This window comes from Scleropages formosus, chromosome 12 (assembly GCF_900964775.1).
Source record: "Scleropages formosus chromosome 12, fSclFor1.1, whole genome shotgun sequence".
NCBI lineage: Eukaryota > Metazoa > Chordata > Actinopteri > Osteoglossiformes > Osteoglossidae > Scleropages > Scleropages formosus.
In genome coordinates this window covers 11322623-11350573 of record NC_041817.1, presented here as the reverse complement: position 1 = coordinate 11350573, position 27951 = coordinate 11322623, and the positions used below count along the sequence as shown (strand labels likewise).

The following is a 27951-nucleotide window of genomic DNA, read 5'->3' as shown; positions in this document are numbered from 1 at the left end:
AGGGGAATTGTGATTGCATGTTTTTATATGTGTGACTAAATAGCAAAGTAGCATAGCAGAGGATGCAGTAATGTTTGCAAGACCTACCCTACTGTGTCCTTCTATAAATATTCTGTCCCCACATCTCAGATGGAAGGACCAAGAAGATGACGCAGTGCTCCACTAAAGCGGCATTTTGCTTCGGTTCTAGGCATATCCAACACTGCCAGCACTTTTCTACAGCCTCTTTGTCTCTGTCATGGTCTGGGATTTGATGTGAAGGAGGACTACTGTGTCACTGATTTCTTTATCTGCTGGTAGACGGGGAGAGGATCTTCCAAGCCTTCTGGACGAATATCAGCTCCCTCTGCCAACAGTTATCTCTGCAATGCTATCCGTGTTGTAAACTTCCTTCCAAAAACCGCATTTATCCTCTTTCCTGGTAAACCTGTTGCAAAAGGGACAGATTGTTTTTTGCCTAGAGCTCCATTACATCAGCTTCAGCATGTGACAGCCTTGGACAGGAAACGCTGGACATAATTCACTATAATGGCTATTAAAGTATTTAGGGAAACTGTCTTGAAAAAAACACCTTTCAACAAACATCACGCATTGTATTTGTTTATTTATTCGTATTTGTATAAACTTTCAAGGGTTGTGCCAATATAGAGAGGCTAACTGATATATACTGACAGTTGGGCACCATTATTGGATTTAACTAAACTAAGAGAACACAGATGGAAAGCACATGATGCCCATACCTAAGAGCAACTGTGGCCAACTGTCACTTTTATTCCTCTTTCTTGGAAGTTTTTGTCCAAATATTTATCTGCCGACTTCGCTGAGCAGTTGCATAAGTGTGCTTTTTTCCTACAATATTATTATTATAATCAAGCTACATGAAATAGATGATTTTGTCTAAATTTCAAAGTGTAAGAGGAATTAAGGTTATGCTATTTTTACAGTCTGCTTCTTTGTATATCCCCACACTACTGTATGACTGTGTAATTTCTGCTGTTCATTAGAAGGTGCTATTTCCTTGCCTAAAATTTGTGCACATTATATCACTGTTGGGATTCTGATTTTATGTTTAATTTTCGGCTTAAAATGGTCTTCAAAAATCCAAGCATTAGCTCTCATAGCACGTCAAGATCATCATCCTGCCACCACTAGGACAGTGACGTCCGTAAGAAAAGACTTGACCAAAATGTTCCATAAAGGAAATTACTGTTTATGCCTTGATGAAGGCAGAAATTTAAGAAAAATAAATATGTCAGTCTCTAACGACTGAAGTTACAACAGTCTAACATTTAATCAGTTACTTTTACTCAGAATACTTGCTGAGTTGACAAACTCTGAAACAAAAAAAATCAATGCTCTTTTCTACATCACGCAGAAAGGAGCCTCCCAATGAGTGCCACGCAGGGCAGGTCTTGACTGGCTGACACTGATCCAGTTGTTGTCTATAACCCAGACTGTTTTCAGTGTAACAAAATGTGTCCCTTCAAAGCTAATCTCCATGGATCTGCAAATGATCATTGTGAGAAATGGCAATGAAATCCCTTTTTCTGTTCAAGACATCAGTAATTATTTCTTTATTATTACAGTACGCTAGTGATTTGGCACAGACTCAGAACAACACCAGAGCTGTTTGTGATCACATTGTTGGACAATTTTCAAGGGTGGCAGTTGGGTGCTCTCTATCTGAGAGGTCCAATCTAGGAAACCAGCAATATTGCTTAATTTTTTTTTTGTTTCCCACGGCTGTAAATGTTCAAGAACAGCACAGTTGTTAAAGATTTTGAGATATACATTTTCTCTGGAAATACAGCCAACTTCCCACAGCATGAAGTGGCCAAAGGTTTGGATTGCCAAAACTAGGCAAGTTAAGTGTTTATATTCCAGTGGCCAGAAGTGCAGGCCATGAAACGCAGGAAATTAGACTGCAGTTTTAAAAGCCTCTACAAACCTTTCCTGATTGAACACTGTTCAGTCCAGTTAAATCCACTTAAATCCCGACTAATTTTTAACATTTCTGTGACCATTTTCAAATTCAGCAGCATTAAACCATTATTTCTTAAAATGCCTATCCAAGTTATTCATGGTAATCTCAGGCAACGCAAAATGATGTTTTAACTGGACAACTCACTCATTTCGCCTAGCTCCTTTGCTAAGAGTCTGGGAGTAACAATTGATGCGAGTCTGTCATTCTCTCAACATATCGGAGCCACAACCCGGTCCTGCAGATACATCCTGCATAATATTCGTAGGATCCATCCCTACCTCACTACTGACTCCACCCAACTACTTGTCCAGGCTATGGTGCCTTCCCATCTGGATTACTGCACTCTCTTCTGTGTGGCCTTCCTGCTAATGCCATCAAACCTCTGCAGCTTCTACAGAATGCTGCTGCACGAGTTGTGTTTGATTTGCCAAAGCGCTCCCATATATCTCCTCTACTCATTTCTCTGTACTGGCTTCCTATAGCTGCCCGAATCAAATTCAAAACCTTGGTTACTGTGTACAAATGCAGCAACAGAACTGCTCCCAGCTATTTACAAGACTTAATCAACCGCTACACCCCAGCCAGGCCCCTTCGCTCGTCTACTTTTGCTCGCTTGGTGGTCCTGTGCACAAAAGGTAAAGCACGGAGATTCTTGTTTCTAGCTCCGTTGTGGTGGAATGACTTTCCCCTCTCACTCAGAACTGCTGAAACTCTGTCTATATTCAAGAAGGGTCTGAAAACTCACCTTTTCCGGATCCACTTCACCCAAGATCTCTCCAGCTCATTTACGGGTAACTGTTCACGCATCGTAACTCCATGAGCATCCCCAGATACAACCTTTATTCAGCTACTACTCTGGCTGGCATTGTACTTGCTTATTTGTGTATCTTATAATATTTAAAAAAAAAAAAATTGGTGGGAGGGTATTGGGATTTGTCTATCCTGTGTTACATGCACCTACTCGAACGATGAACCTCGGTACAGCAAGTGGTAGGGAACAAACTAGGTTTGCTTGAGACTTTCATGTCTGCAGCTATGTCTCCTTCTCTTAATGTAATGCATAAATTGTACTTTTGCTGAGATGTACATCGCTTTGGACAAAAGGTGTCTGCTAAATGAATACATGTAAATGTAAATGTAATTGATTTAAAGTACGTTGGCTCATTTCAGTAAAAATTATTCTAAGATACAAACATTTTCCAGGTTATTTAATTACTTTAGCTGTATTTTTCACCATTCTATTTTCTAATTTTTTTTTCTGTTGCAGAAAAACAGTGGTTAGTTGGCACCAAACAGAAAAGAAAAGCAAGACCACCTTAATTTAATTTATTTCTGCACCGTTTGTGGATTGTGTCTGGTGTTTCTGAGTGTTAGTGATCAATAGCAAGATTTACAACATTGTATGAAAGCTCACATTGTATGTTGTATGAAAAAGCGCCATCGTATTTTTATTTATAATGAATCATACGTATGACACCTTCATCATTAATACATAATGCATAGCTACAGATATGGCCAAGCAGACAGTCCATCCAATGGAGAGTGCTGACACAGATATATATAGCGTCTTACTGTAAGGTATCATTTCCCAAAATAAAGCCCCCAAACCTTTCCTCTGCCCAAGCAAAAACTCAATTTCAAAAACTCGAATGAGTCACTAGTGTTGCAGGACATCAAAATACCTATTTTGACTGCGGTGTTAAACATACAGCACTGATATCAACATTTACGAATAGATATATGATATCAAGAATAGATATATTTTGGATAATATTTTCCAAGGAACCTAAAAATAACCATGGCTAAATCCAGAATGTGTTTGATTTTATTGACGCTTCGGAGGCTGTAGCTGTCTCCCAACTACTACGGGTTGAAGTGGAAATATTTTGATTGTTTTCTGCTACAGCTAGCTTAGTAATTTTTCTGAATTAGTCTGACTTTACAAGTTTTGAACCGGTGAATGGCTACAGGGCTATTAGACTCTAGACTCCCAACTAGCAGAATAAGGTCAAATCGTATTTGCAATAATTGTATAATTGCAACCTTATGTTGAGCAAGTCCTTTTACAATCCAACAAAAAGACCAAGAATAAACTACTTTTCCCAAAATTCCCTCTTCCTTTCTCTGCTTTCTTTGTCTCCGAGACAAAAACAGGAAAAGCGGCTTTGAAACATCTGGATGTCAAGGTGGGAGGGCTGCCAGAATGTCGTGGAAAAGTTCAGCATTACGGAAGGTATATCATTGGCTCAGAGTGGTGAGTTTATGCATCTCTCTGAAGAGGGACGTGTGCTGTCGTGTAAATGAAAGAAAAATACAGTACATTTAAATTCCTTACCTTGCAGACATTTCTTTTACCAGAAGAATAAACAGTAACAGTGTAACCTGTCAATCTGGCCCAGCTGTTCCTCAAAAAGCAAGCAAAGCAAAGCAAAGCAAAGCAAAGCAAACCACACAGATCTTGCATTGCTGCAAGACACCGGTGTTTCGTTTGCTGAGTGACCATCGCACCCACATATGTTGCTGTGCTACAAAGATGTCTTTTGCACGTACTAGGTTGCACTCCCCACAATGTAACGCAGTGTGCCACATCAGTCACGTTACATTTTATGCAATGAGTGTCAATGAAGTCATGGCATATTTACCGTAAGGCACGAAAGGCTTGCAAACCTCACTCCTTGTACGGCACAAATAAACCCGTCGAAGTGGTCAAATAAACGCCATCTGCATTTTGCTAAATCCATTATCTTTTTGCTGCAGTTTTATTTCATAATGCCAAAGCTGCAGCAAGTTTTGCCATTTGCAGTCCATGATAATTTGTGTGCCGCTCACCTTATGCGCTCAATTTATGACACAAGGAAATAATAACGAGCCTTCCGGAAAAAGATAAGTACTAGACAAAAATCATTATGACAGTCACGCATGGCAGGCAGATGCTCTCATTTCAGCCTGCATTTTTCATCCACTGATACTACAGCTCTGTTTGCTTTAATGAAAATACCCCTTAGTCGGGTCAAATCTGCACCTTTATCAATTGTAACCTCACACAGAAAGCTGTCAAAAGTGGAATCTACAGAACAGGAGAAAGTTACTTTTCACATAATGTTTCATATAATGTGAGTCACGGCAGTGATAACGACATCTGGTTCCCTTTCTGGGAACTGAAGTGGGTGGAGCAACACGGTTGTACAAGAGGACCTTCATGTCCCTGTGCTGAGCTCTACCATAAGGTTTAGCTCATTAGTAAAACTACAGAGCAAAGGAGCTGTTGATGTCGTCAGACAAATTCAGTTTGATAATGAGAAAAAATATGATGGAGGTGATATTGTTTCTGCAACATTTTTTACTTTGATAAGGATTTAAACTTTGACAAAACAAAACAGGTAAGAGATTTCAATAAGCACTGTTCTATTATTAATATTTAAAAATCCATGAAGTCACCATACGGAGGAGTTTCAAGTTTTCATCTCGGATCTTTGCTTCAGTTTCCATCTCTGCTGGTTTAATGGGTAACGCCACAAAAATATTTTGTGGGAAAGGGTGTGTGAGCCATGGCAGCTGCAACGGTAAAATCCATCTGCTATTTTACTAAAGCAGCTCATGAACCAGGGAAAGGAGAAACAGTTATGGAGAAGCAGCGTAGCAAGACAGCGGCCACTTTTCTTTGTGGTGCACTTTCTTACTGTGGAGCACCTCCACCCATGGTCTTTACTATGGAGTACCTCCACCTATGGTCTTTACTGTGGAGCACCTCCACCCAAGGGCTTTACTGTAAAGTACCTCCATCCATGGTCTTTACTTTGGAGCATGTCCACCCATGGTCTTTACTGTTACTGTGGAGCACCTCCACCCAAGGTCTTTACTATGGAGTACCTCCACCCAAGGTCTTTACTGTAAAGTACCTCCATCCATGGTCTTTACTTTGGAGCATGTCCACCCATGGTCTTTACTGTTACTGTGGAGCACCTCCACCCAAGGTCTTTACTATGGAGTACCTCCACCCAAGGTCTTTACTGTAAAGTACCTCCACCCATTGTCTTTACTATGGAGTACCTCCACCTATGGTCTTTACTGTGGAGCACCTCCACCCAAGGGCTTTACTGTAGAGTACCTCCACCCATGGTCTTTACTTTGGAGCATGTCCACCCATGGTCTTTACTGTTACTGTGGAGCACCTCCACCCAAGGTCTTTACTATGGAGCACCTCCACCCAAGGTCTTTACTATGGAGTACCTCCACCCATGGTCTTTACTGTGGAGCACCTCCACCCATGGTCTTTACTGTGGAGCACCTCCACCCAAGGGCTTTACTGTAGAGCACCTCCACCCAGGGTCTTTACTATGGAGTACCTCCACCCATGGTCTTTACTGTGGAGTACCTCCGCCCAAGGTCTTTACCATGGAGTACCTCCACCTATGGTCTTTACTGTGGAGTACAACCACCCAAGATCTTTACTGTGGAGCACCTCCATCCAAGGTCTTTACTATGGAGTACCTCCACCCATTGTCTTTACTATGGAGTACCTCCACCCATGGTCTTTACTGTTACTGTGGAGCAACTCCACCCATGGTCTTTACTGTGGAGTACCTCCACCCAAGGTCTTTACCATGGAGTACCTCCACCCATTGTCTTTACTGTGGAGCACCTTCACCTATGGTCTTTACTGTGGAGTACCTCCACCCAAGGTCTTTACCATGGAGTACCTCCACCCATTGTCTTTACTATGGAGTACCTCCACCTATGGTCTTTACTGTGGAGCACCTCCACCCAAGGGCTTTACTGTAGAATACCTCCACCCATGGTCTTTACTTTGGAGCATGTCCACCCATGGTCTTTACTGTTACTGTGGAGCACCTCCACCCAAGGTCTTTACTATGGAGCACCTCCACCTATGGTCTTTACTGTGGAGCACCTTCACCTATGGTCTTTACTGTGGAGCACCTCCACCCAAGGGCTTTACTGTAGAGTACCTCCACCCATGGTCTTTACTTTGGAGCATGTCCACCCATGGTCTTTACTGTTACTGTGGAGCACCTCCACCCAAGGTCTTTACTATGGAGTACCTCCACCCAAGGTCTTTACTGTGGAACACCTCCACTCAAGGTCTTTACTGTGGAGCACCTGAACACCATGAGCAAGGTGCTTAACTTGAATCCAGTAAAAGTATCCCAGCTGCATAAATGAGTGAAAAAAATTATTGTTGAGAACAAAATGTTTTTTGTTTTGGACAAAAGCATCAAGTAAATTATAAGACTATAATAAAGAAAGGGGTATAGTCTATAAAAAAGACATCATCTTAGATAGTTAACAACCAACCTAAACACACAACTGTGATACAACATATAGTTTGACAAATAAGTTTTAGATGTTTGTCACCTTGGTGAATAAGGTGTGCGGGCTAGTAACACTACATAGCATCGATTGTAAGTTGCTTTGGAGAAAAGCGTCTGCTAAGCGAATAAATGTAAATGTAAACATAAATAGTCCATTTTCCAGTTATCTGTATCTCAGAGATATGAGTTCATAGACAGACATGAAAATGTTGGAGTTTTGATTAGTGCTAACGAGAAAGCCATGCTATATATGATTGCTTTAACATCTCAGCTGCGTGCCTCCACTAGGGTATTCTGTGATGATATGATTTTTTTTTCCCACTTGTATCCAACCAGCTGAGAAACATGTAAGTTCTGGTTCCAGTTTACAGAAACATAAGAAAGGTGCAGCTCTTGTCAGCATAGGGATGACAGTGAAAACAGACTCTTCTCTGCTCAGGCTTTTTTGGCATCTTGACATATTAATTCTCAGGTTCACCTTATGCTCGCCAGGGGGTAACACTGCAATCTGATGGAAATGTGCATCATTCTTCATATACCATTTCTATGTGGCAACTGTCCTGTCCTCTGATGTGAGTAAAAATCATTAATCGTTCATCCTTCTCAGGGTTGCGTCGATCTGGAGCCCATCTAAGGATCACCTGGCAATAGCCTAGGGGCGGTACGCCCTTAACAGGATCCCCAATAGAATTATATTAATTTATTTAGCCGACTTTTTTTTTATCCAATGCAGCTTCATATTTTTTACGCTTTCATACAACTAGGTCATTTTTATTGGAGCAATTCGGGGTAAATACCAGGCTCATGGATACTACAGCATGAGGCCAGATACAAACCTAGGTCTAGTACTAGAGATAACAAACCCATCCATACCTACAGGTCTAGTGCTTTGAGTCCAAAGGCAGCAGGTCCAGCTACTACATCACTTGTTGTCCCTTCTGACAGAGAACAGCTTATTGAATTGTAATAAGTGGAACCACTGCTGTTTTTTTTTTTTAAGTAATTTATATTTTTAAATTGTAGGATATAGAAGACAAAACGCTGAGCTCACCACGGTATAAATAAATGTAACGTGTTCTCATTGTGGCAGTGCATAAGCTTTATTTTACTTTTATCTTATGCTTTTCTCCAAAGTGGATTTCAATGTTAAACTACCTGCAACAATTTACCCATTTATACAGCTGAGTAAATATACCAGAGCAGATTTAGGGTAAGTACCTTGCTCAAGGGTAATTCAGCTGGAGGTGGGATTTGAACCTACAACCTTTGCACACAAAGGCTGCAATTCTAAATTCTTCTAAAGTTTCTTGTTTTATTACTCCACCAGGTTGTTGGCACCAGCAATATTTTTTCAGTCGCGTGCATTTCATGCGTCTGCTGTTAGGGCTGGTGAGCGTTTGCTATGAACTGCCTGCTGGATTTTCCACCTGTGCGAGTGCACTGCTGCAGTCATCATTCCGCTTAGCCTTCTAACAAGCCCTGAGCTCTCACAGGTTCCCCCTTGAAGCTTTCTCTTGGCAAATAATCAATGAGAACAATACATTCAGCTTTCAGCAGCAGAGACTCGATAGGATTCTTTGTCTCTCTGTCATACACTTAATCTGCCAACCCAGGGAAGTCAAACACGGCTTTGAACCCACTGGGGCTCAATGTACTTACTTATCCAGTACAAAGTAGAGGTCAAATCCCCCATAGCAGGAAGGTCGTGCCTCCCCTCGGTCCACATTCTGCCCGATGCTGTAGGATGCCAGTGCCACCAGCATGATGAATAAATGCACTGGTAACCATGGCTCCTTGCTCCAGTACACAGACATTACTCCAGTGAGAAGAACGCCGTGGGAAGACAGCGGAGAAAGAAAAACAAAGGACGCCTCGCAAAAATGGATAAAACAAAAACAAGGAGGCTGCGTAGGGTGGTATTCCTCCGTCCCTCACTCCTCTCCGTGCACAGCAGCCATCTAGTGAGAAGATGATGAACTGAAGCGAGGGAATGACCTGTCCAGCTCGTTCTCACTGGAGAGAAGAGCGCGGGGCGGTGGTAGAGCAGCTCCGAGCGCAGTCGGCGTGCACTGAGCCAGGAGGCTCTGACCAGCAGCGCACGACGTGTCAGAGAGCGCAAAGGCACACCCTCGCAGCCCCGACGCACTCTTCCTCCATGTGCACCGTCCCCTTTCTTCTCTTCTGTCACTTCTGTCGCCGTCCAGCAAAGGACACGTTATGTCCTCTGAACTTCAGTGACTCTTCTCATCATCTCATGCTGCTTTGGTGCTTTAGAACTTTAAGCTCTCTTCACATGTTTGTTGGGTAACTTTTTCCTTTCTCTTTCTCTCGGTGTGTAAGGGACCCGAAGGTAGTGGACACAGATACAGGACCAACGTTTGCAGTTCCAGCACCATCTAGGGGTAAAATAATAGCACGCAATCCTGAGCGCTCAAGGTTCTTGAGCAAACCACGTGCGGACGATTGATTTCGAAGGAGAACCTCCGGAACGTTCCTCCATTTGTTGTCACATCTGCAGGATCTCACCATGTCTATATCTCTCGGTGAATGCAGGAACATACGTGTGCTCCATTTTTGCCAAGGTGGGCCACAGAAACTTGTACTTCAGAGCTTCTCAAAACGCAACATGTGGCTCTAATGCTTGCAAGACGTCTTTCGGAGTGAAACAGAGCACAAAATAAACACATAAACATTTAAATTTTAATGATCTGCTCACAGGTACAAATATTGCTTAATTACTCCAGCAGCCATAGGGAGGTGCAGTGGTGCAGTGGGTTGGAGCAGGTCCTGCTCTCCGGTGGGTCTGGGGTCCAGTCCCTCTTGGGGTGCCTTGTGATGGACTGGCATCCCGTCCTGGGTGTGTCCCCTCCCCCTCCGGCCTTATGCTCTGTGTTGCCGGGTTAGGCTCCGGTTCCCCGTGACCCTGTATGGGACAAGCGGTTCAGAAAGTGTGTGTGTGTATTCCAGCCATGACCGAGCACTGCTAATATTCATTGTTCTTCTTGAACACTTTTGAATTCACAGCAAATCCTGTCAAAGTCCTTCACTGGAGTCGGATCTGGAAATGTTGTGGGTTTGCTCTAACTGAAGTCAAGGCGCTTGTGCAGCATCACCGAACGAACACTTTGTCCGGTCAGCATCCAGTAGGGAAGTCAGGTTCTGTAACATGTTCGGCTACTTGACATTTCATTCGTGATTAAGGAGGAGCCAGAGACTGATGTTCGTTGTGCTCATGAAGAATAATTGCACTAGCTTGGAGGTATCACCCAAGTCAGCATGGGGCAACTATGCTTGAAGCGCACCAGTTTGGGAGTTTGAAGGTGCACTGATGCCTTGCAGCATGAAGTACAGGTGCAACCAGAGCAGTCCATGGAATACGTGCTTGACATTTCACTTTAGTAGAGTAACATACAACTGCTTATTTTCTAATGAGGTCGTTCTTCTTATTTAAATTCTAAATTGTTTTTATAAACAGTGAAGGAAAAAAACAGACATTTTTTAAAAGATTCCCTTAACAAACTGAGTTGATTAACTGGTTTGTTGGGGTCTTGCGTGGCTGGGAAAAGAACAGCCTGCTGCCCATGTGCCCACGTATGACAACCAATGGAGTACAGCTGTATTCAAAAGTCCAGGCGCTGCTGGTCAAATGCTTTCTTTCAACGTCACGTCTTGAATCCATTCCACAGCAATTTTCACTGTTACTGCTTATTTGCATCTTTTGAATTTTAACAAATTTAAAATAATAATTACAAAACATGAATATGACATTTGCAAAAATGTTAGCGTCCTTCCATATACCTAATCAACATTCTTTTCAAAGGCACCAAAAATGGATTTCTTAAGACAGCGAAGACATTTTCAGGGATGAGTAGATACTCTGACCCTTGTAATTTCTCATGTTTTTTATTGTTGTTGTCACTCACACACTATGGGTGAACCTCCACAGTATGTCTTTGGACTGCGGGAGGAAACCAGAGCACACCAACACAAACATGGGGAGAACATGCAAACTCGACACAGAGTGAGCAGGGGTCGAACCCGCATCCTCTTCACACCACCCAGCCACTGTGAGACAGTAGTGCTACACGCACATGGTGCTTTACATGTTGTATACTGTACTTAGATAATACTGTGACCCAGTATTATAGTTAGTTAGTTAGTAGCTGGTTTAAGGTGTCAGCAAAATATCCTCACTCATTGTAGGAAATCAAAGCAGAGAGGAGCAGCAAAAAAACTGTTTTATCCGTTTCCTTTTGTTTTATGCAGCTATCAGACAGGAGGCCCAGTAAATGTCATGCCATCTACACATGAAGGTCCTCTTTTCTGAGGGCAAAACAATGTATAGTTAAGCACTACAATTGATTTTTTTTTTTTTACAAAATAAGTTGTACAATTTTAAGATACATTTTAAAATCTGTTTTTTCCCCCAAACACTGTATTTTTCATATTTAGTTCAATGTTCATGTACAGAAGATGAAATGTGACCCTGTGAGCTGAAGAACTGCAGTAAAACTGCACATGAAGACCAAAGTGAAGATGAAGACTGGAGTCGAAAGTGACGAGAAGATGACGAACGTCGCTCATGTTTATGGGGTGAAGTGATAAACGAATCCGTCTGTTATGAGTACGGCTTGTTCTGAGGACATTCTCTGTGATCTAGGAACAGGACAGAGACTATAACTGTAACACTTTGCACCATTTAATGTACTACAAATGAGCCTTTTGGAATTTATAGTAATTGTGGTTACAAAGCAAAAACATAAAAATTAGCTAGAATTAAGACTTGACCAAGACGGGGTGCAGTGGCACAGTGGGTTGGAGCGGGTCCTGCTCTCCGGTGGGTCTGGGGTTTAAGTCCCGTTTGGGGTGCCTTGCGATGGACTGGCGTCCTGTCCTGGGTGTGTCCCCCCCCTCCGGCCTTGCGCCCTGTGTTGCCGCGTTAGGCTCCGGCTCCCCGCGACCCCAAATGGGACAAGCGGTTCAGACTGTGGGTGTGTGTAAAATTTGACCACAAAAATGCATTTGGACTTCCACCACATGATGGGTGGTGAACACTTATGAGGTGACAATATTTCCTTGTATTAGTGCATGTGCTTTATAATAAAGAGTCAGAAGGAGGTTACCTAGATGTTCTCCTAAGGCGTTCCTGTGCTAAAGCCAGTTTTCCCTAAAACATTTTCCCGGCAACTGTTCACATTAGGCAAGTATGCCTTCCGGTTTTGAAAGTAGAGACTCTGCAGGAATTGTTTGTTTCTCAGGGAAATTGTGTAATTCCCAGCCCACAGGTAACTGACCTTACAGGTCTAGTGTTAAGTAGAGGTTGAATCACCGCAGCTGGAGACTTCTGGCTTCTCTCAGTCCAGGTCCTGCCCTGTGAACCCTTATGCAGATTCTACAAGCATAGCAAATAAATTCACTGGCAACTATTGCTCCTTGCAGCAGTGCACAGATTTTAATTGATGAATGAATGAATGAATGAATGAATGAATGGTTCATTTTCACATTTCACAGCAATCAGAGTACAGCAATGGCAGCGCTGTTCCAGTCACGGTCAATATGACCAGCCGCAGACGCTCAACACTCGACAGACCCTCACAGACCCAACTTGCACTTCATCTTCATTCCATCTTAATCTTCTGTTTTATTACTTTTCAGCAAAATTCATCTTTTTTTTTTCCTGGGAATTTTAGCAAATGTTGTGTAATAGTGTCAGATCTTCAAGCCTTGTTTAGATGTTTGTTGGGTTTTGCTTCAACTTTTGGTTGCTTTATTTGTTTTGACTTCTCTTTTTTTCTTGCTTTGTGATGACACTCAATGTAGCAGACAGTGCTCACTGACAAAGCTGGATTTTCACAGCTCTTCACCATCTGTAATGAAACACATCTACAACAGAACCGTTGGTCCCAGGAATGGTCATGCATCTGTAGTTTGTCTCTCGAAATCAAACAGCTGCCTAATATTTGTAGGTCATTACCTTTCTTAATAAATGAAGTACAACATGACAGAACTGAGGACATTCATATTTTATTGTCCAACTCTGGTACAAAGGTTCACGTATCACTTTCCCACTGCACCAAACACTGGGCACTCCTGGTTTCGGTCATCCTTCTTAAAGACGTTGTATTTACAGTTAATATGGTCAAACTCTTTCATGCAGTCGTCTGGAAAAACAACGGGTGTGCTGTAACTGAAATCAAAGTAATAATAATAAGGTATCAGCCATTTGAGATATTTCTTTATTTGCATTTTGCTGTATTAAAGAGGCAGTCCAAAACGTTGAACCTGTACCTTCACTGCAGAACTCTTAGAACTTTCTTATCAAGAAAATGCTGAGAGTTCTAAGATAGACACCAAATGCAGTTACATTACACAATTAACTGTTAGAATGAGGACAAAAGTCAAAAATTCACTCCAGGTTGTGACCTCCTTGGGCCCTGCATTTACTTAAAGGATCATTTTAATTTATGAAATTTGATCTGTAGTCAGTAAACCCTTTACAGTTATTCATCCATTATCTGAAACCACTAGTCAAGTGCAGGGCTGCATTGGCCTGGAGTCTTTCTCAGAAACATATGGCATGAGGCACAGGACACCCTGCACCAGACACCAGTCAACTGCAGTGCAACACACTGATTATTTTTTACAATTAAGGCATGTTTGAAATTAATAAAAAGAAATATTGTGTCATCTCTGCACCTTTCTATTCAATCCTTACAACTGATTAATTTATGAATTGGCCATGTGTGATGTTCGCCATCTTCTTGCTACTTTCAAAATTTTTATGATACGCACAATTAATAAGAGCTTAATAATATAGACATGCCTAAAATTTACAATATTCATTTGTTAGAACTTTATGAAAACCTTGAATACAGATATAATAAATAATGTTTTTTTCATTTTTATTACCTTTGGATACAAGCTGCATTAAAATCGAAATTCTAAAAGTGAAATATCTAAAATTATATTCCTTTTGCAAATACATTTTTAGACCTGATTGTTCTCCAAATTCATCACAAAAACATACGCAACATTCATCGTATTGATCACCCACACTTACAAACACTTTGGGAATTAATTAGATTAAGGTGGTTCCACAGTAGACAGAAATTTGAGAAAATATAATGCTGAAAAAGCACAAATAAATGAGTGTTTGTACCTTAAGGAGCCAGTGTATATCTTGTGTTTCGGCTTCGCAAACACCAGAGCCGAAACCGTATTTAGGCTTTCCTATATTTTCCGGATTAATCCCTGTATTTCTCATAAAAGTGCTGAATCTCCCAAGCAAACCCCCAGACACCAGAAGAGTGTGTGCTGCTGTACAGGAAACAATGATGGTCCAGTGTGGTGTCCCAAAGTTCCTTTAGTCCACTTTACATTAATTTTTTGTCCAGTTCTTGTAAGTCCTGTACATGCATGATGTGTGTGAGCTACAGTGTTTGCGTGTCCGTGTGTCACTGTGTATGTTTGTGCACATGAGACCCTGTACTTACGCATCGCAGCACGAGGAACAGGTGCAGTCCTGACATACCGAGTTCCTCCAGTTTGAGTCAATAGGGTGCCAGGACTTATCAACAAAGTCTTGGCAGTGATTTAATACTAAAAAGACAGGCATTTTATACATTATACACAACATGCACGCTCACAGCGGTTTAATCATGTTCGGCAACGTATTTTCCTTCAAGGTCGTGAGTTCCAGAATCTGACGTAAAGCCTCCTCTAGTCCTTTCTAAAGGAGTACCATTACTTGGATTATTTAAAACATCTCTTTCATCATGTCAATGTATTAGACATAGAATGAAAAGTACAATAACCACAACCATTCATTATGAATTATCTATAATGAATAATTTATCTGAGCATTACAGGCAACGGTTTTGCACAGGTGTGCATGAGATTGTGTCTGTGGTCCGTGACAGTCTCTCAGGATACGTTACCTTTGAAACTGTCGAAAAAGTGGCAGGCAGCCCAGCAGTGTGGCAGCGAAACACAGAGGAGCAATGCGAGCGGCAGGAACTTCTACACAACAAGAAAATATGCATGCGTGGGTGAGCTCTATAGCTACGTACTATGTAAAGTCATAAGCGATTCTCAGGATATGAGAAACACAACAATATGCATAAATAAAGTACTGTACATGGGCACCTGCTACGGTATTTATAAGCACTGAGTCACCGATAGGGGATGCTGTAAGGCACATGTGATCCTGAAATATGAATGTACTGTTTTGTCAGTAGAGGTATTGAGCAGAGAAATCGTTTAAATGGCCAAGTAGATACATCAGGATCTCTTCAACAAAATGCATTCTGAATTTTGGGAAATTGTCTTTTTGTCTCAACGATGCTGCACCCTAAAGTAAACAAATTGGCGTTTCTCCAGCTGGACTTTTGGCGCAGTTTTAACCCGAGTAATTTCAGTTCCATCAGTTTCCGAATCACACTTCTCTCTCCAGCGTGTAAAATTTATGTGAAACTAAAAGCTCATGCTCTGCTACAAGAAAAAAATGCACGAAGATATTAAGTCTGACAGTTCGTCGTAGAAATAGTTTTTGTGGGATCTGTGTCTTCTGTTAAAGGAAACATAATTAATGAAAAACAGATTTTAAGAATTGTCCCCGTGTGTCTGTAACACAGAAACTCTGGAAAGGATACCAGAAAATGAAAATGTGATTTTAAGCATTTCATGCAAGTACCATTATTTTTTCCAACTGATGACTGGATATTGTTTTGTTTCTGCGATACTACCGACAGTTTACTGCGCTCCAAATGTCTCTGTCACATCCACGTTGCATTAAATTAAAATTAATCGGGGGTTCTGCCATACAGTATGAGATACAGTATGAGGGCACTTACCATGGTTAAAGTGAAGTTGGAGCTTTGAAAGGGGCTAGTCTTCACTGCTGAGAAAAACAACAGAGAGATCAGCGCTCTGCACATTGACCTCTATATTTAAGTTATTTTGGGAGGAGGGGACTGGAATCAAGGAATGAGAATGTGGAATATTGCCGCCACCCCCAACGACTACCGGTGACAACCATGAGAGTTACGAAAGTACTCAGCTCTGGCTGGCGCACTTGTCTATTAAAACTTTAGAGTAAACATTTTCAAATAAATATATAGATGTTTCTGTTTAAATGAAAGAAATTATGGGGAAATCAAGATGGCAGATCATTTAATAAATGTATTGTTGCATTGTAAATTCTTAAAATTTTATTGTTCACAATTAACCATATTTTAAAGAACATCAAATGAATAATATAATTTTCACTGGATCTCCAGTAGATTTAGTACATTGTTATTATTGTTTTAAATAATATCTTTTCATAAAAACAATAAAAAAAGAAATAAAATAAATACTGTTAGATTCATTTTCATGTTACACTTGGGGAATTAAAATCCACATAATACATATTTGTTAAGCTAATATGTTATTTATTACAAAACTTGTGGCATGTGGCGCGATCATTCAAGATGATCGCGTTTGACATGAATCTTTACTGATGGACTTTGAGACCGGCAGGCTGTGTATGCGGATGTTCGGACGCTGACCTTTGCATTTAACAACATCAAGAAGGGGAGGGAACAAGGCCCCCCTTTCATTAGAACAGTCATTACATCAACAGCTGATATTTATCTGATGTTTTTTAGCAATTTCATATTTTGGGTTATACACTGGCAAGAGACTGACCATTGATTATGTATGTATAAATTTAACATGGTGTGATTAAGTCCATTCATTGTCAACAACCGCTTGTCCCGAGTGGGATCACGGCGAGCTGGAGCCTCACCCGGCAACACAGGATGTAAGGACACATCCAGGATGGGACGCCAGTCCAACACAAGGCACCCCAAGCGGGGCTCGAACCCCAGACATGCCACGCTCCCCGTGATTAAGTGTATTTAACGAATTTATTGAAATATAGAAATAATGATCAGAGGAAAACTAGAAAAATCTATGAGCAGTTCCATCACAGCATGTCAGAGATCTGCAAACACTTTAGATAAATAGAGCAGGAGTGGTGTTTGGTAGTTGACTTTTCCTCTAATGTGTGGTCACACACAGACTGGCGCTCTGGGCCCTGACCTTCGCACTGAAACTATGTCGGGAAGAGGATGGACTCAGAACAGTGAATTCCAGTGCAAAAAAAAAAAAAAAACATTTCTTCTCCAAACTGATAGTCTTTTCCAGCTGTTTTATTTTTTCTTAAATGTCTACAGAGAAGACCAGCATGTAGAAAATACACAAAGATCTGACAGAGCCAGAATAATTCTGTGGCTCAGTTTAAGCAGTAGTATAAATTGTGGTAAAATTCTCATTATGCTTATTATGAGCAGACAGCTGTAAATGTTTGCAAATAACACCAAGTATGTATGTCTATGGATGGAACATTGCTCAGGTCAATCACAGTAAAATTACTGGTGTCTGAAGTCACTGAGTCATGTTGTCAACTGTAGCTGGGCACAGCATGCACACTTGTACGCAGGAGCTATTACCATGGAGACGCAGTTACAGTGAGTAGCCTGGCTTTCTCCTTGACCACAGTTCCATTTCTGCTTGTTTTTTTTTCTCTTTCTGCTTTTCCCTCTGAACAGCAATGTATACTGTAGGAACTGTAAGTATCTCTCTTTTTTGCTTTTGAAAATGAAGATCAATACAATATTAAAATACTTGTCACACCCACTACCACACCCCAGACACCTGGTATCAAACAGCATGACCAGGGATAACAGGCAGCAACCCACCACCTTCCAGTTGCGGAATCTCAACAGAGACAACCGTCCCCTCGGTGCTCTCCGGTCTTGTCCTGCGGTCCCAACCTGTTCCTGATCCTTGGCCCTCTCCTCCTCGTTCCTCTGCCCGACTCCACATCTCCCGCGATCACGACCTCTCGCTTCGCCCTTCGACCACGTCTTCGAATCCTCGTCTCAACGACATTCACCCATCGCCTGCCCCCCGTCCACAAGACTTGTCCTGTCCTCCAGAAACTAATGAACATCCTGCACGTGGATCCAGCATCCCGGGCGTTGTCTCTAGAACATGTCAATACTCCGCAAAGTATACGGCAAAGATCTTGAAGGAAATGCTTATAAAGAGCTATTGGAAATATACATACAATTCACCCCACCTATACTGTATACATGCAAATATAGATCTAGAAATAGATATCTATTTACAATACTTTTATTCTAAATTATGCCCACTAATGCCATTCCAAATGTTTTTATAATTTTTTTTGTTTGTGTCCCATTCGTTTTCTGACATTATCCATCCATCATCAACAATTACTTATCCCAAGTGGGGTCATGGTGAGCCAGAGCCTACCTGGCGACCCTGGGCACAAGGGGGAAGCGACACACCCTGGAAGGGACACCAGTCTGTCACAGCAGGGTACCCCAAGCAGGGCTTGTACCCCAGGCCCACCATACAGCAAGCGCTGGCCAAACCCACTATGCCACCATACCACCACAACCCCATGCCTCACCTGACATTGTTTAAATCCAAAAGTGAATGTCCAGAGTCTCTTTCACGTTCATCTAAATGTAAAAAAGTAGCCAGGGGTGCGGTGCCACAGTGATTTTGCCCAGGTTCTGCTCTCTGGCAGGGCTTGAGTCCTGCTTGGGGTGCTTTGTGACAAACTGGCATCCCATCCCCCTCCAGCCTTGTGCCCTGTGTTGCCGGGTTAGGCTCCGGTTCCCCACAACCCTGCTCGGGACAAGCAGCTTCAGCCACTGTGTGTGTAAGAAACAGTAGTGTGATTTTCTTTTATTATCACCAGTCATATTAAATTAGTGGATTCAACACATTTAATGTTACAGGATATGATGCACCAATAAATTTTTCAATTATATATTTTATTTATACATTTTAAAAGCATCAAAATTCATTTGCTAAATGACTTATTTACCAAAAAAAATCAGGTTATTGCAGAATGTTCTGAAGTAATAAAACTGAGATGTCATAAAAAGTCATTTTACTCTCTCAGAGAGGGGCTGAACTATAATGATGTATTACTGTAATATGTTGGCCATATGAGAAGTAAATTCTCACCACGAGAATTACTGTAAGTTTCAGTAACTAAAGCCCAAAGTATTTTGTTGCCCTCGGATGGGGAGAAAAATTACTGCAGCACTGTTAACTAAAGAATGACTTGAGTCTTTTTAATGTGTAACTGCAATAGATCTGACAGATCGGAAAACATAAATAAATAAAAAAATAAATAAATAAATAAATAACTGGTGTGCTGTCCAGGGTTTACCCCTCCCTTGGCCTTCCACCTAATGCTTCTAAGATAGGCTCTAGATCACTGTAACCCTGGTCAGGACAAACAGTTATTGAAATTGGATGGATGTAATTCTACTGAAGACTTTCAATATTGGAAAAATGATGTTTACATTTATTTCTACAAGCAGATTGTCTACGCCCACACTTCAACCACAAGCACCTGGCTGTAATCAACGCAACAGGGTATAAAGAGCACCCCTCCACTGCTCCCCGGTTGTGGAATCTCATCCCTCATCCCTTCAACCACGTCTTTGGATCACCCTCGGTAGAACATTCGCCTCTCAAGTTTGGACCTTCACCTGCCCCCGACCATGACAATTGCTTCGCTCCTTCAAGTCTCCAATGAACGACCCCATACCTGGGCCCACTCTCTTTGGTCTCAAGTCTGCAGCTGTGATACAGATGTTCCTCACATTCAGCCACATACATTGTTTGCGGAAAAATAGTCTGGTCCTATCAACATTAGTGTTCGATCAGTGAAATACGCTTACGCACTATGGGTGACTTAGAGTTACCAATCCACTTGAACAGCATGTCTTTGGACTGTGGGAGGAAACCAGAGTACCCAGATGAAACCCACACAGACACAGGAAGAACATGCTACATCCACAGAGAATGAGTGGGGATCAAGCTCACATCCTCTCACACCACCCAGGTACTGCGAGACAGCAGCGCTACTCAAGACTACTTTTACTCAAGAATGCCACTTGAGATCACTCTGACCTCAGCAGTTCCCACCAATTTCTAATCTGCCTTTTGTATCTAAAATTCCGAACAAGATTTATCTCGCAATAACTGTTCTCAAAGCTCTTAGCAAATAATTTGCATGAGAAGTTTCAGTCTGGTTTGCATCCATGGCAAACACTGAAACGACCATGTTTAGAGTCAGTGATGTCTTCCTGTCAGCTAATGGAGGCTTTCCAGCAGTGTTCATCTTCCTGGATCTCACTGAAGCTTTCCATTGATCATAGCTGTCACATCCCCAGGAGGCAGACTAAATAGCAATAAAGGCACCGCAAGACCCACCCGCATCAGTTTGTCATCATCAGAACACGGATAAAAGGAGCACCGCCATCAGGACTCACTGCAGAACTTCATTAGAGTGTAAACTGCACTATATTAATAGAAGAATTTGCCTTGTCGCTTACGTTTTGTCCACGTGGTGTACTCGCAGTACCGACTCTGTCCTGTCCCCGAAAGTGTCTCCATGTTTCCTGTGTTAGTCGGTGCCTTCGCTTCTTTGGATCCACCATTCACCAGATACTCAGAAGAATTCTAATAAATTCTGCACCTGGGCTCCATAAAATCACTGTTTCTGAGGACATCCTTCTATGCTGGCTGTAGAAGTACTTGGGCCTTTCTGGTACTGTTCTCAAGTGGTTTGAACCCTGCATTGTAAACAGATTTCAGTACAGCACATGTCAGGCGACATTTCCTCTCCGTATTCGATTTCTCCTGCTAGATATGGAATACCTCAGGGTTCAGAGGTGGAATCACTACATTTTACTATTAGGTGATATTATCCATAAGAACAATAGTATTTGCTTCTATGCTAATGATACACAGCTCTGCCTGTCTGTGAGCCATCAGACATTCTTACTTTGATGCACCTCTTATACTGTATTAACAACACTAAGGCCTGGATGAATATTATCTCACCTTAAAATGCTGCTGGGGCTTAAATTCTGGAAGTATTGGGGCATTTGGCTCTGTATGATAACTTACTCAGTTATCATAATTTCTGTGACTGTTCTGCTTATATCCATTGTCCAGCATTCTGCATCACTCTTCTGAGAAAAGTACACCATAAATATAACTTGAAATAAAATTACCTTTGCTTTGAAGTAATACATCAGTATACAAAAGGTCATGCCTAATCAGCAAGTGAGCAAATATCAGCAATATTCAATACTCAAACTGTTTTTAATGGAGTATTAAATTAAGATAAATCTGCAAAAGTCTACTGAAAATGCAGCAAACAGAGTGGCATAGTACTAAACATTACATTTATTTATTTAGCAGACGCTTTTCTCCAAAGCGACTTCCAATGAACTCTATGTAGTGTTATCAGCCCATACACCTTATTCAGCAAGGTCACTTACACTGCTAGATACACTACTTACGCTGGGTCACTCATCCATACATCAGTGGAACACACACACTCTCTGTGTCACTCACACACTATGGGAAACCTGGACAGCATGTCTTTGGACTCTGGGAGGAAACCAGAGCACCCAGAGGAAACCCACGCAGACACAGGGAGAACATGCAAATTCCACATAGGCCAAATGGGGATCAAATTACTTTTAGAACTTAATAATACACATATTAGTGTTTTATTAAGTTCTAAAAGTAATTCTACAGACGAATAGTGTAAAACTGATATGCTTTTCCTGCAACACTGAAATAACAAAATGACTCCTTCTGCTTCTACCCAAGAATTTCAACCTAACGAAAAGTACACATCAGAATATTTCTTATTTGAGCTTCAGATAAATAACAATAATACAGACAACAATTCATGAACATCTGGACTTTTCGTAGTAGCTCTTAAGTCACAGTAAAGTCCCATCTTTAGTTTTTAGTTGCTATGTTCACTGAAAATGTAGAAATAAAAGCTTATTTCTAAAAGTGAGCATTATTGTTGCAAGAACACACCATTTCATAATTAAAACAGAATTATTTTATTTACCTTTAGAACTACAATTCTTTTTAACAACAAATATTGTCTGCTTCCATATAGCTAAACTTAAAAAGGCCTGATGAAAGCAGGTGTACATGAATATTCATGTATAGCAATACAGTATTTACTGTTAATTATTCAGAATCCAAATCCACAAGCTTGTGTCCTCATGAATATTCCTGATTAGAGAAACAGGGATTGGATGTCCACAGAGAATTTTTCCAATGATATGAAAGAATAATAAACAAAAACAGTTATATTTTTGTGAGGTAAATATGTCTTTGTTGATTAGGATTTACATTGCTCTCTAAATAAATGATAATAATAGTTGTAATATAGTTTTCTGGTTTAGTCTACAATACAAATGAAGCCTTAAAGTACAAACAGGTAAATTCTGTCAGAGGAAATCGGTCAAAACTGGGTTCCGCTTAATCAAAATGATGAACAGTGGTGAACAACTGGAAAAATCTCAATAAAACCAGGATCTAGGGAAAAAAAAAAAAAAAACATTCCAATTTTCCAATGATCATCACAGTAATCAGTTTTCCTGAAGACACTTTAGCAATAGAGACCAGCAAGAAGGTTCTTTAGACGTAGTTGCCCAGAGAACTAAACCTGTCATCAGCTGGAGAAAAAGAGGACTCTCCTGTACATCTCTTTATATGACACTCAGTCCAGCTTGTTGATGCTGATTTCAGAAGAATTCACTAACCATTAACTTCAAGTTGCATAGAAATTCTAACAAATTTAAAACGACTGAAAAAAAATATGTTTAAAAATGTTATGATTTTTCTCGTTCGATTTGACGCATTACTCCAAACTCAGGTCACTGCTCTCAAAACAATTAACACAGCCATCTGAACACTTTGTAAATGTCCTAGATTGTAAATTACATGCATAATTTTCTCAAAACACTGCACACAAAATCCTTCAGTGTTTGCGCAATAGTTCATATAGCCAGCCAGAAATTTAATATAACAGGAAAAAAGCTATTGCAGCTTTTTTTATTGGCTCAACGCAAATCACAAACATCTATGTACCATTTTTCCAAACGCAACGAACAAAACTCCGCCATTTGTTAAATTCTCTCGGATCCCACGCTCTTATTCTGTCCGGTTCCATTTTACTGCCATGGATCTTCTCTAAAGGTAAATCCTGATCATTTTCGCTTCGCTGCAGAAAAATATAAAATATTATTCGTATACATTATAAAATGAATAAACCGGAAAATATCTGGATCTTAAAAAATGTGTAACTAATCTGTAACATTAGGAACAAGTGCACAGGTTTTCCAGCTCTATGTAAAAGTGGCTTACATTGGTTTACCTGGTAGAAAGTCTTCATTCTACGTTAGGACACATTTAGTGAGATTCTTGTTCAAAGCGATGTGGTGTGCAATGGGACAGGCTTTTTCTCTGAGCACGCTCAAAGCCCGAGCGATGGCCCTCCATTCACTGTTAGAACCGGATTGTCCAAAGGGGGATACGAGGCCACAGAGCACACTTGTGTTGGACACAGTCACACCGAGGGTCCGTCACCACATCCAGCCAGGTACTTCCCATAGCTTCATTTCAGATGCACCTCCACTTACTTCAAACACATTCCAGTTGACAACTGCGCTTCAAATGAGCTGTTATAGCGGCAGGTGGTGGATAAAGCCACATCCCCTTCTCCTTGAATAACCTCCACACATGGGGGGCTCATTAAGAGGAAACAAGTCTAAACAGAGAATCTTTTAAGGACAGGAGAATTTGAGGCATTTTTTGGTTTATGGTTTATATCTGAGTTGTTATCTTGTCGCAGCGACATACAGGTATCAACAGTACGCCGAGAAAGCGCAAATACGTCCACATTCAGAGAGCGAGGGCTGCAGGTCTAAAACTCAGAATATATGATAGGTGGGATCACATCACACACACACACATTTTCTGAACCGCTTGTCCCATACGGGGTCGCGGGGAACCGGAGCCTAACCCGGTAACACAGGGCGTAAGGCCGGAGGGGGAGGGGACACACCCAGGACGGGACGCCAGTCTGCCACAAGGCACCCCAAGCGGGACTTGAACCCCAGACCCACTGGAGAGCAGGACCCGGTCCAACCCACTGCGCCCCCCCGATCACATCACACTTTCCAATAATATATTATGTTATTAGTATTCAGATATTCCACGCATTAGAATTGTCCCGCAGATCAAATGTCAATTTTTCGAGAGGAAGGAACGGAAACGCTTCAGTTGCACACAGATGAACGGAGGGGCTTCGGCTGTAGGCCACAGCATTCAAATACTTTACTTGCCAAGTATGCAAGAGTAATTAGAAACGTACTATAACAGCATCGAGGGAAGTTTGGGTTGTGGTTTAACAAGAAAAAGGATGGAGACGAATCAAACTTTTGTTAAACATTTTTGAAAGTTTGCAAGAATCCCCTTCCTGCAAACTTGTATCCTGGAATAAATGCATTCACAGAATAAATGTATGAAAGTACACAGTTGAGATGTAGCCAGGAACTTCTTGTGAAGAAGCCTTAGGTTGAGGTAGATTCTGTGAATTAACGTGAAGTTTTGTTCCTAGATGTATATGCTAATTACTTTTTCCATGGTGACTTACAATGTGTTCTTTTTTTCTTTGTTTTTAAATACATGACTCATCGTTATTACAATAATCCACACATACAGCAGGATATTTTCACAACATGTGTTCCTCAAGGTAAGGACTTCGTCAAAGCTACTAGAAGAGGAGTAGTCCAAAAAATGAGAGCACCCACTCCTTTATTTCTTAGGATTTCTCGTTGTTAATTTTAATTTAATTGTACTTTAAAACATGTCCATATCAGGCACTTGAGGTGCAATCGGAAAAGCTGAAAAGTCTATTTCAGACATGGACACTGGAAGCACGGGACTCTGAGGAGATGGTAAGGCAGTGATGATAGAATTTATTAAGTTTATTTTTTCCCCAAACATGAAACAAATGCCCTGTTCACTATGAAAAGAACCACAGAATGGCACTTCTCACTTCACAAGTCAAGCACAAAAACCCAACCAGACAACCATCCTTTTGTTGTCTCCTTCAGAAGATTCTTCAATAGGCCAAATTGGCCACCCCAGGACACACATCCCCTTAATGAGCCTTCCACTAGGTTCAACTGTCAACCAAGGAGAAGGCTTAAAACATTCCTTGAGTTAGTGTTAGGTTATGGGCTTAGCATGATGAACTGTAGCAAAATTTACAGATTTGTTGACGTGGCTCAGACTAAAGCCACAGTTCTGACTGTAACTGCAGTGAATTAGTGCAGTGAACCTTTCTGCAAAGGAGAACGAATGACTGAACCCCAATCTCCCATGCTAAAGAAACCGTTTCTCCACACAGGATTCAGTCAACCGGCACAGGGATTTGGATGTTTGGGTGAGCTGATGAGAGGTAAGCAGCTCTTGCAGCAGAGCCTCAGCCAGGATGGACATGTTCTACACAGCCAGACGCCAAAAAAGGTCAACATCCAGAGGTCAATGTCAGTAGCAACCAGAGCAACCGATCATGACTGTCCATCGACCTGGGTCACTTGATAGCCTACATACCCTTCTCTTACGGAAGGCCTTCTATATGAGAGTGGGTGTGCTTTTTCATTTTCTACACGTTAACAATGTTACAGTATTACAAAGATAATTCTGGAACATCCTGAAATAATTTCTAATTGTCAGCAAATAATAGTGAGTCAGTGACTCTGTGTGTGTGTGTGTGTGTGTGTGTGTGTGATTGCCTTGTGATGGAATTGCATTCCATCCAGGTTATACCCTGCCTCATGCCCTGTGATTCTGAGATAGGCTCTGCACCACTGTAACCATGCACTGGGCAAGTGTTTCCTGAGAATGAATGAATGAATGAATGAATGAATGAATGAACTAAAACTTTAAATGATTTGAATAATAACAACAATGTAAACTATAACCTGCCCTAATTAGTCGATACACAACAAAATGAAGATGATTTTAACCTCTCATGAAATTTAAAACACATTCTTGTGCTTACTGTAGGCCGGCTTTTGCAAATCAGATAAAATGGTAGGTGGGTATCTGCAAAAGATCTGAAGAAAACACCAAGGAATCCATTTAAAATGAGTCTGCTAACCCTCGGTTCCTGAAATTTTTAGTGTCTAGAATATTTAGAATGAGGAAAAAGCAAAAAAGCCCAGTCCAGTATGCAGAGTGTAAGTGTTCACCTTCATTCAGGCTGGTCCTTTGCGATAAGCACTCGTTTGTCAGTAGTTTTTTGTTGTATAATACCTGCTTGGCAGACCTCCATATTTTACTTGCACACACCTTATGCAAGACAACGGCTCTAGCAGTGGTAGAAACTAACATTACCAAAGCACTGCATCTCGCTCGCCGGAATAGTTTACATCTTTCCTTTTTAAACTAGTTTTCGGCTTCACGTGTACTTTTAGGTTGAACTTTCCTGATATCCATAAACACTTTCCAATTTATACTGTAGGACTTACAGAGCTTCCTCTAAGCCTGACCCTCAGTTAGAAACTCACAGCAGATAGCATAAAGTTGCAGCAGGATCTCCTAGGTGCATTATTCCGCTGGTTGGAAAGGGTATCATCCTAGGAGACAGGCTGCCTTTGACACACGTAGACCTTTTCCAGACTTGAGCTTAGACAAAAACCTGCTCTTTTTATGCCGTGAAGAACAGCATAGAGGTGAAGTAATACAGCCATGCCGAATATCCTGCTCTGGTTCCGTACAGGTCCTCCTGTCCTCCCTCCATCATGGAGCTGAAGCTCATCCTGAAGCACATCACAATGAGCCACTATCACGTGTCTCCTGCTGAGGCTTCCATGGGGAAACAGACACATCATCTGCTCCTGCTGATGACAGCTGCTTATACCAGACCTACAGTCTCAGGTCAGCCTTCTCCTCTCTGAAATTCTCACAGCTAATTTTCAGCTCACATATGTGGTAAGAACATATTGTGAGAAGCCAGTTGTGACCAAAAGGAGAAATGTATTTAGAAACACTGTTTTTGCCCGACAGCTTTGATGCCATATCAGCTCAGTCTGATATTTCTCTTGGCTTGTTTTTACACGTTTCATTTGATGTGTTGAACTCTATACACAAAACATGAGTTCATTAAATATTTTCTAAATTTGTACAAAACAGTTCTAGGGTATGTCCAAACAGCATCTGATGATATTTTCAAACACTATTAGTTACCGTATTTTGAAAGAGCAGCACCGAGCGATGCTCACCTGCTAATTAAATTGAGGGCTGCAGGACATGTTCCTTTTCAGCAGTGGGGTAAGCAGCTCTTCAGAAAGTCTTGGCCAGTCAAATGCTGTCCTCAAAGTGCCTGTGAATATATATTTTCTGCAGTGAATGGTTACAGTGCATGTCATGTTCATAGGTCACTGGTTCCATTGAGCAAATATTAAAAAAGGGTGTGACCACATGATACCAGCATCTGCAAACACACGGTACACAGTACACAGTACACGGGAGAAGGAGGATCCCTCCCAGCACACACTGCTGTAGCCGGTAAACGTGCAAGGACAGCGGGATGGTGGGCAGGGTTATATTTTGTGCTGCGACAGCAGAATTCCTTAGCAGCCCCCTACTCCTCAGCCCCCTGCAGAATCCACACTGCACAGCTTGTTCCTTCTGTCCAAATGACCTGCC

The 27951-nt window shown here is 41.4% G+C and overlaps 2 protein-coding genes across 3 annotated transcripts in view; both read right to left on the bottom strand.

Annotated features, from left to right (window-relative positions):
- antxr1a (ANTXR cell adhesion molecule 1a) overlaps positions 1–9636 on the bottom strand; it is a 35068-nt gene extending 25432 nt beyond the window's left edge. Inside the window, exon 1 of the mRNA XM_018744124.2 lies at positions 8974–9636. Within this exon, the coding sequence (XP_018599640.1) occupies positions 8974–9128 (155 nt within the window). The 5' untranslated portion in view covers positions 9129–9636. The remainder of the gene's footprint in view (positions 1–8973) is intronic.
- Positions 9637–12748: 3112 nt separating this feature from the next.
- Positions 12749–16265, bottom strand: msmbl (microseminoprotein, beta-like). 2 transcript variants are annotated; one of them, XM_018744031.2, is made up of 4 exons: positions 16167–16265; positions 15252–15333; positions 14808–14913; positions 12749–13181 (listed from the first exon to the last, which is right to left on the bottom strand). In XM_018744031.2, exons 1-4 carry the CDS (start codon positions 16248–16250, stop codon positions 13175–13177), a joined length of 279 nt encoding a protein of 92 aa, XP_018599547.1. In that variant the 5' UTR covers positions 16251–16265; the 3' UTR covers positions 12749–13174. The 2 variants fall into 2 exon arrangements, with proteins under 2 accessions (XP_018599547.1, XP_018599546.1); XM_018744030.1 differs by lacking the exon at positions 12749–13181 and adding an exon at positions 13322–13501.
- Positions 16266–27951: the final 11686 nt, after the last annotated feature.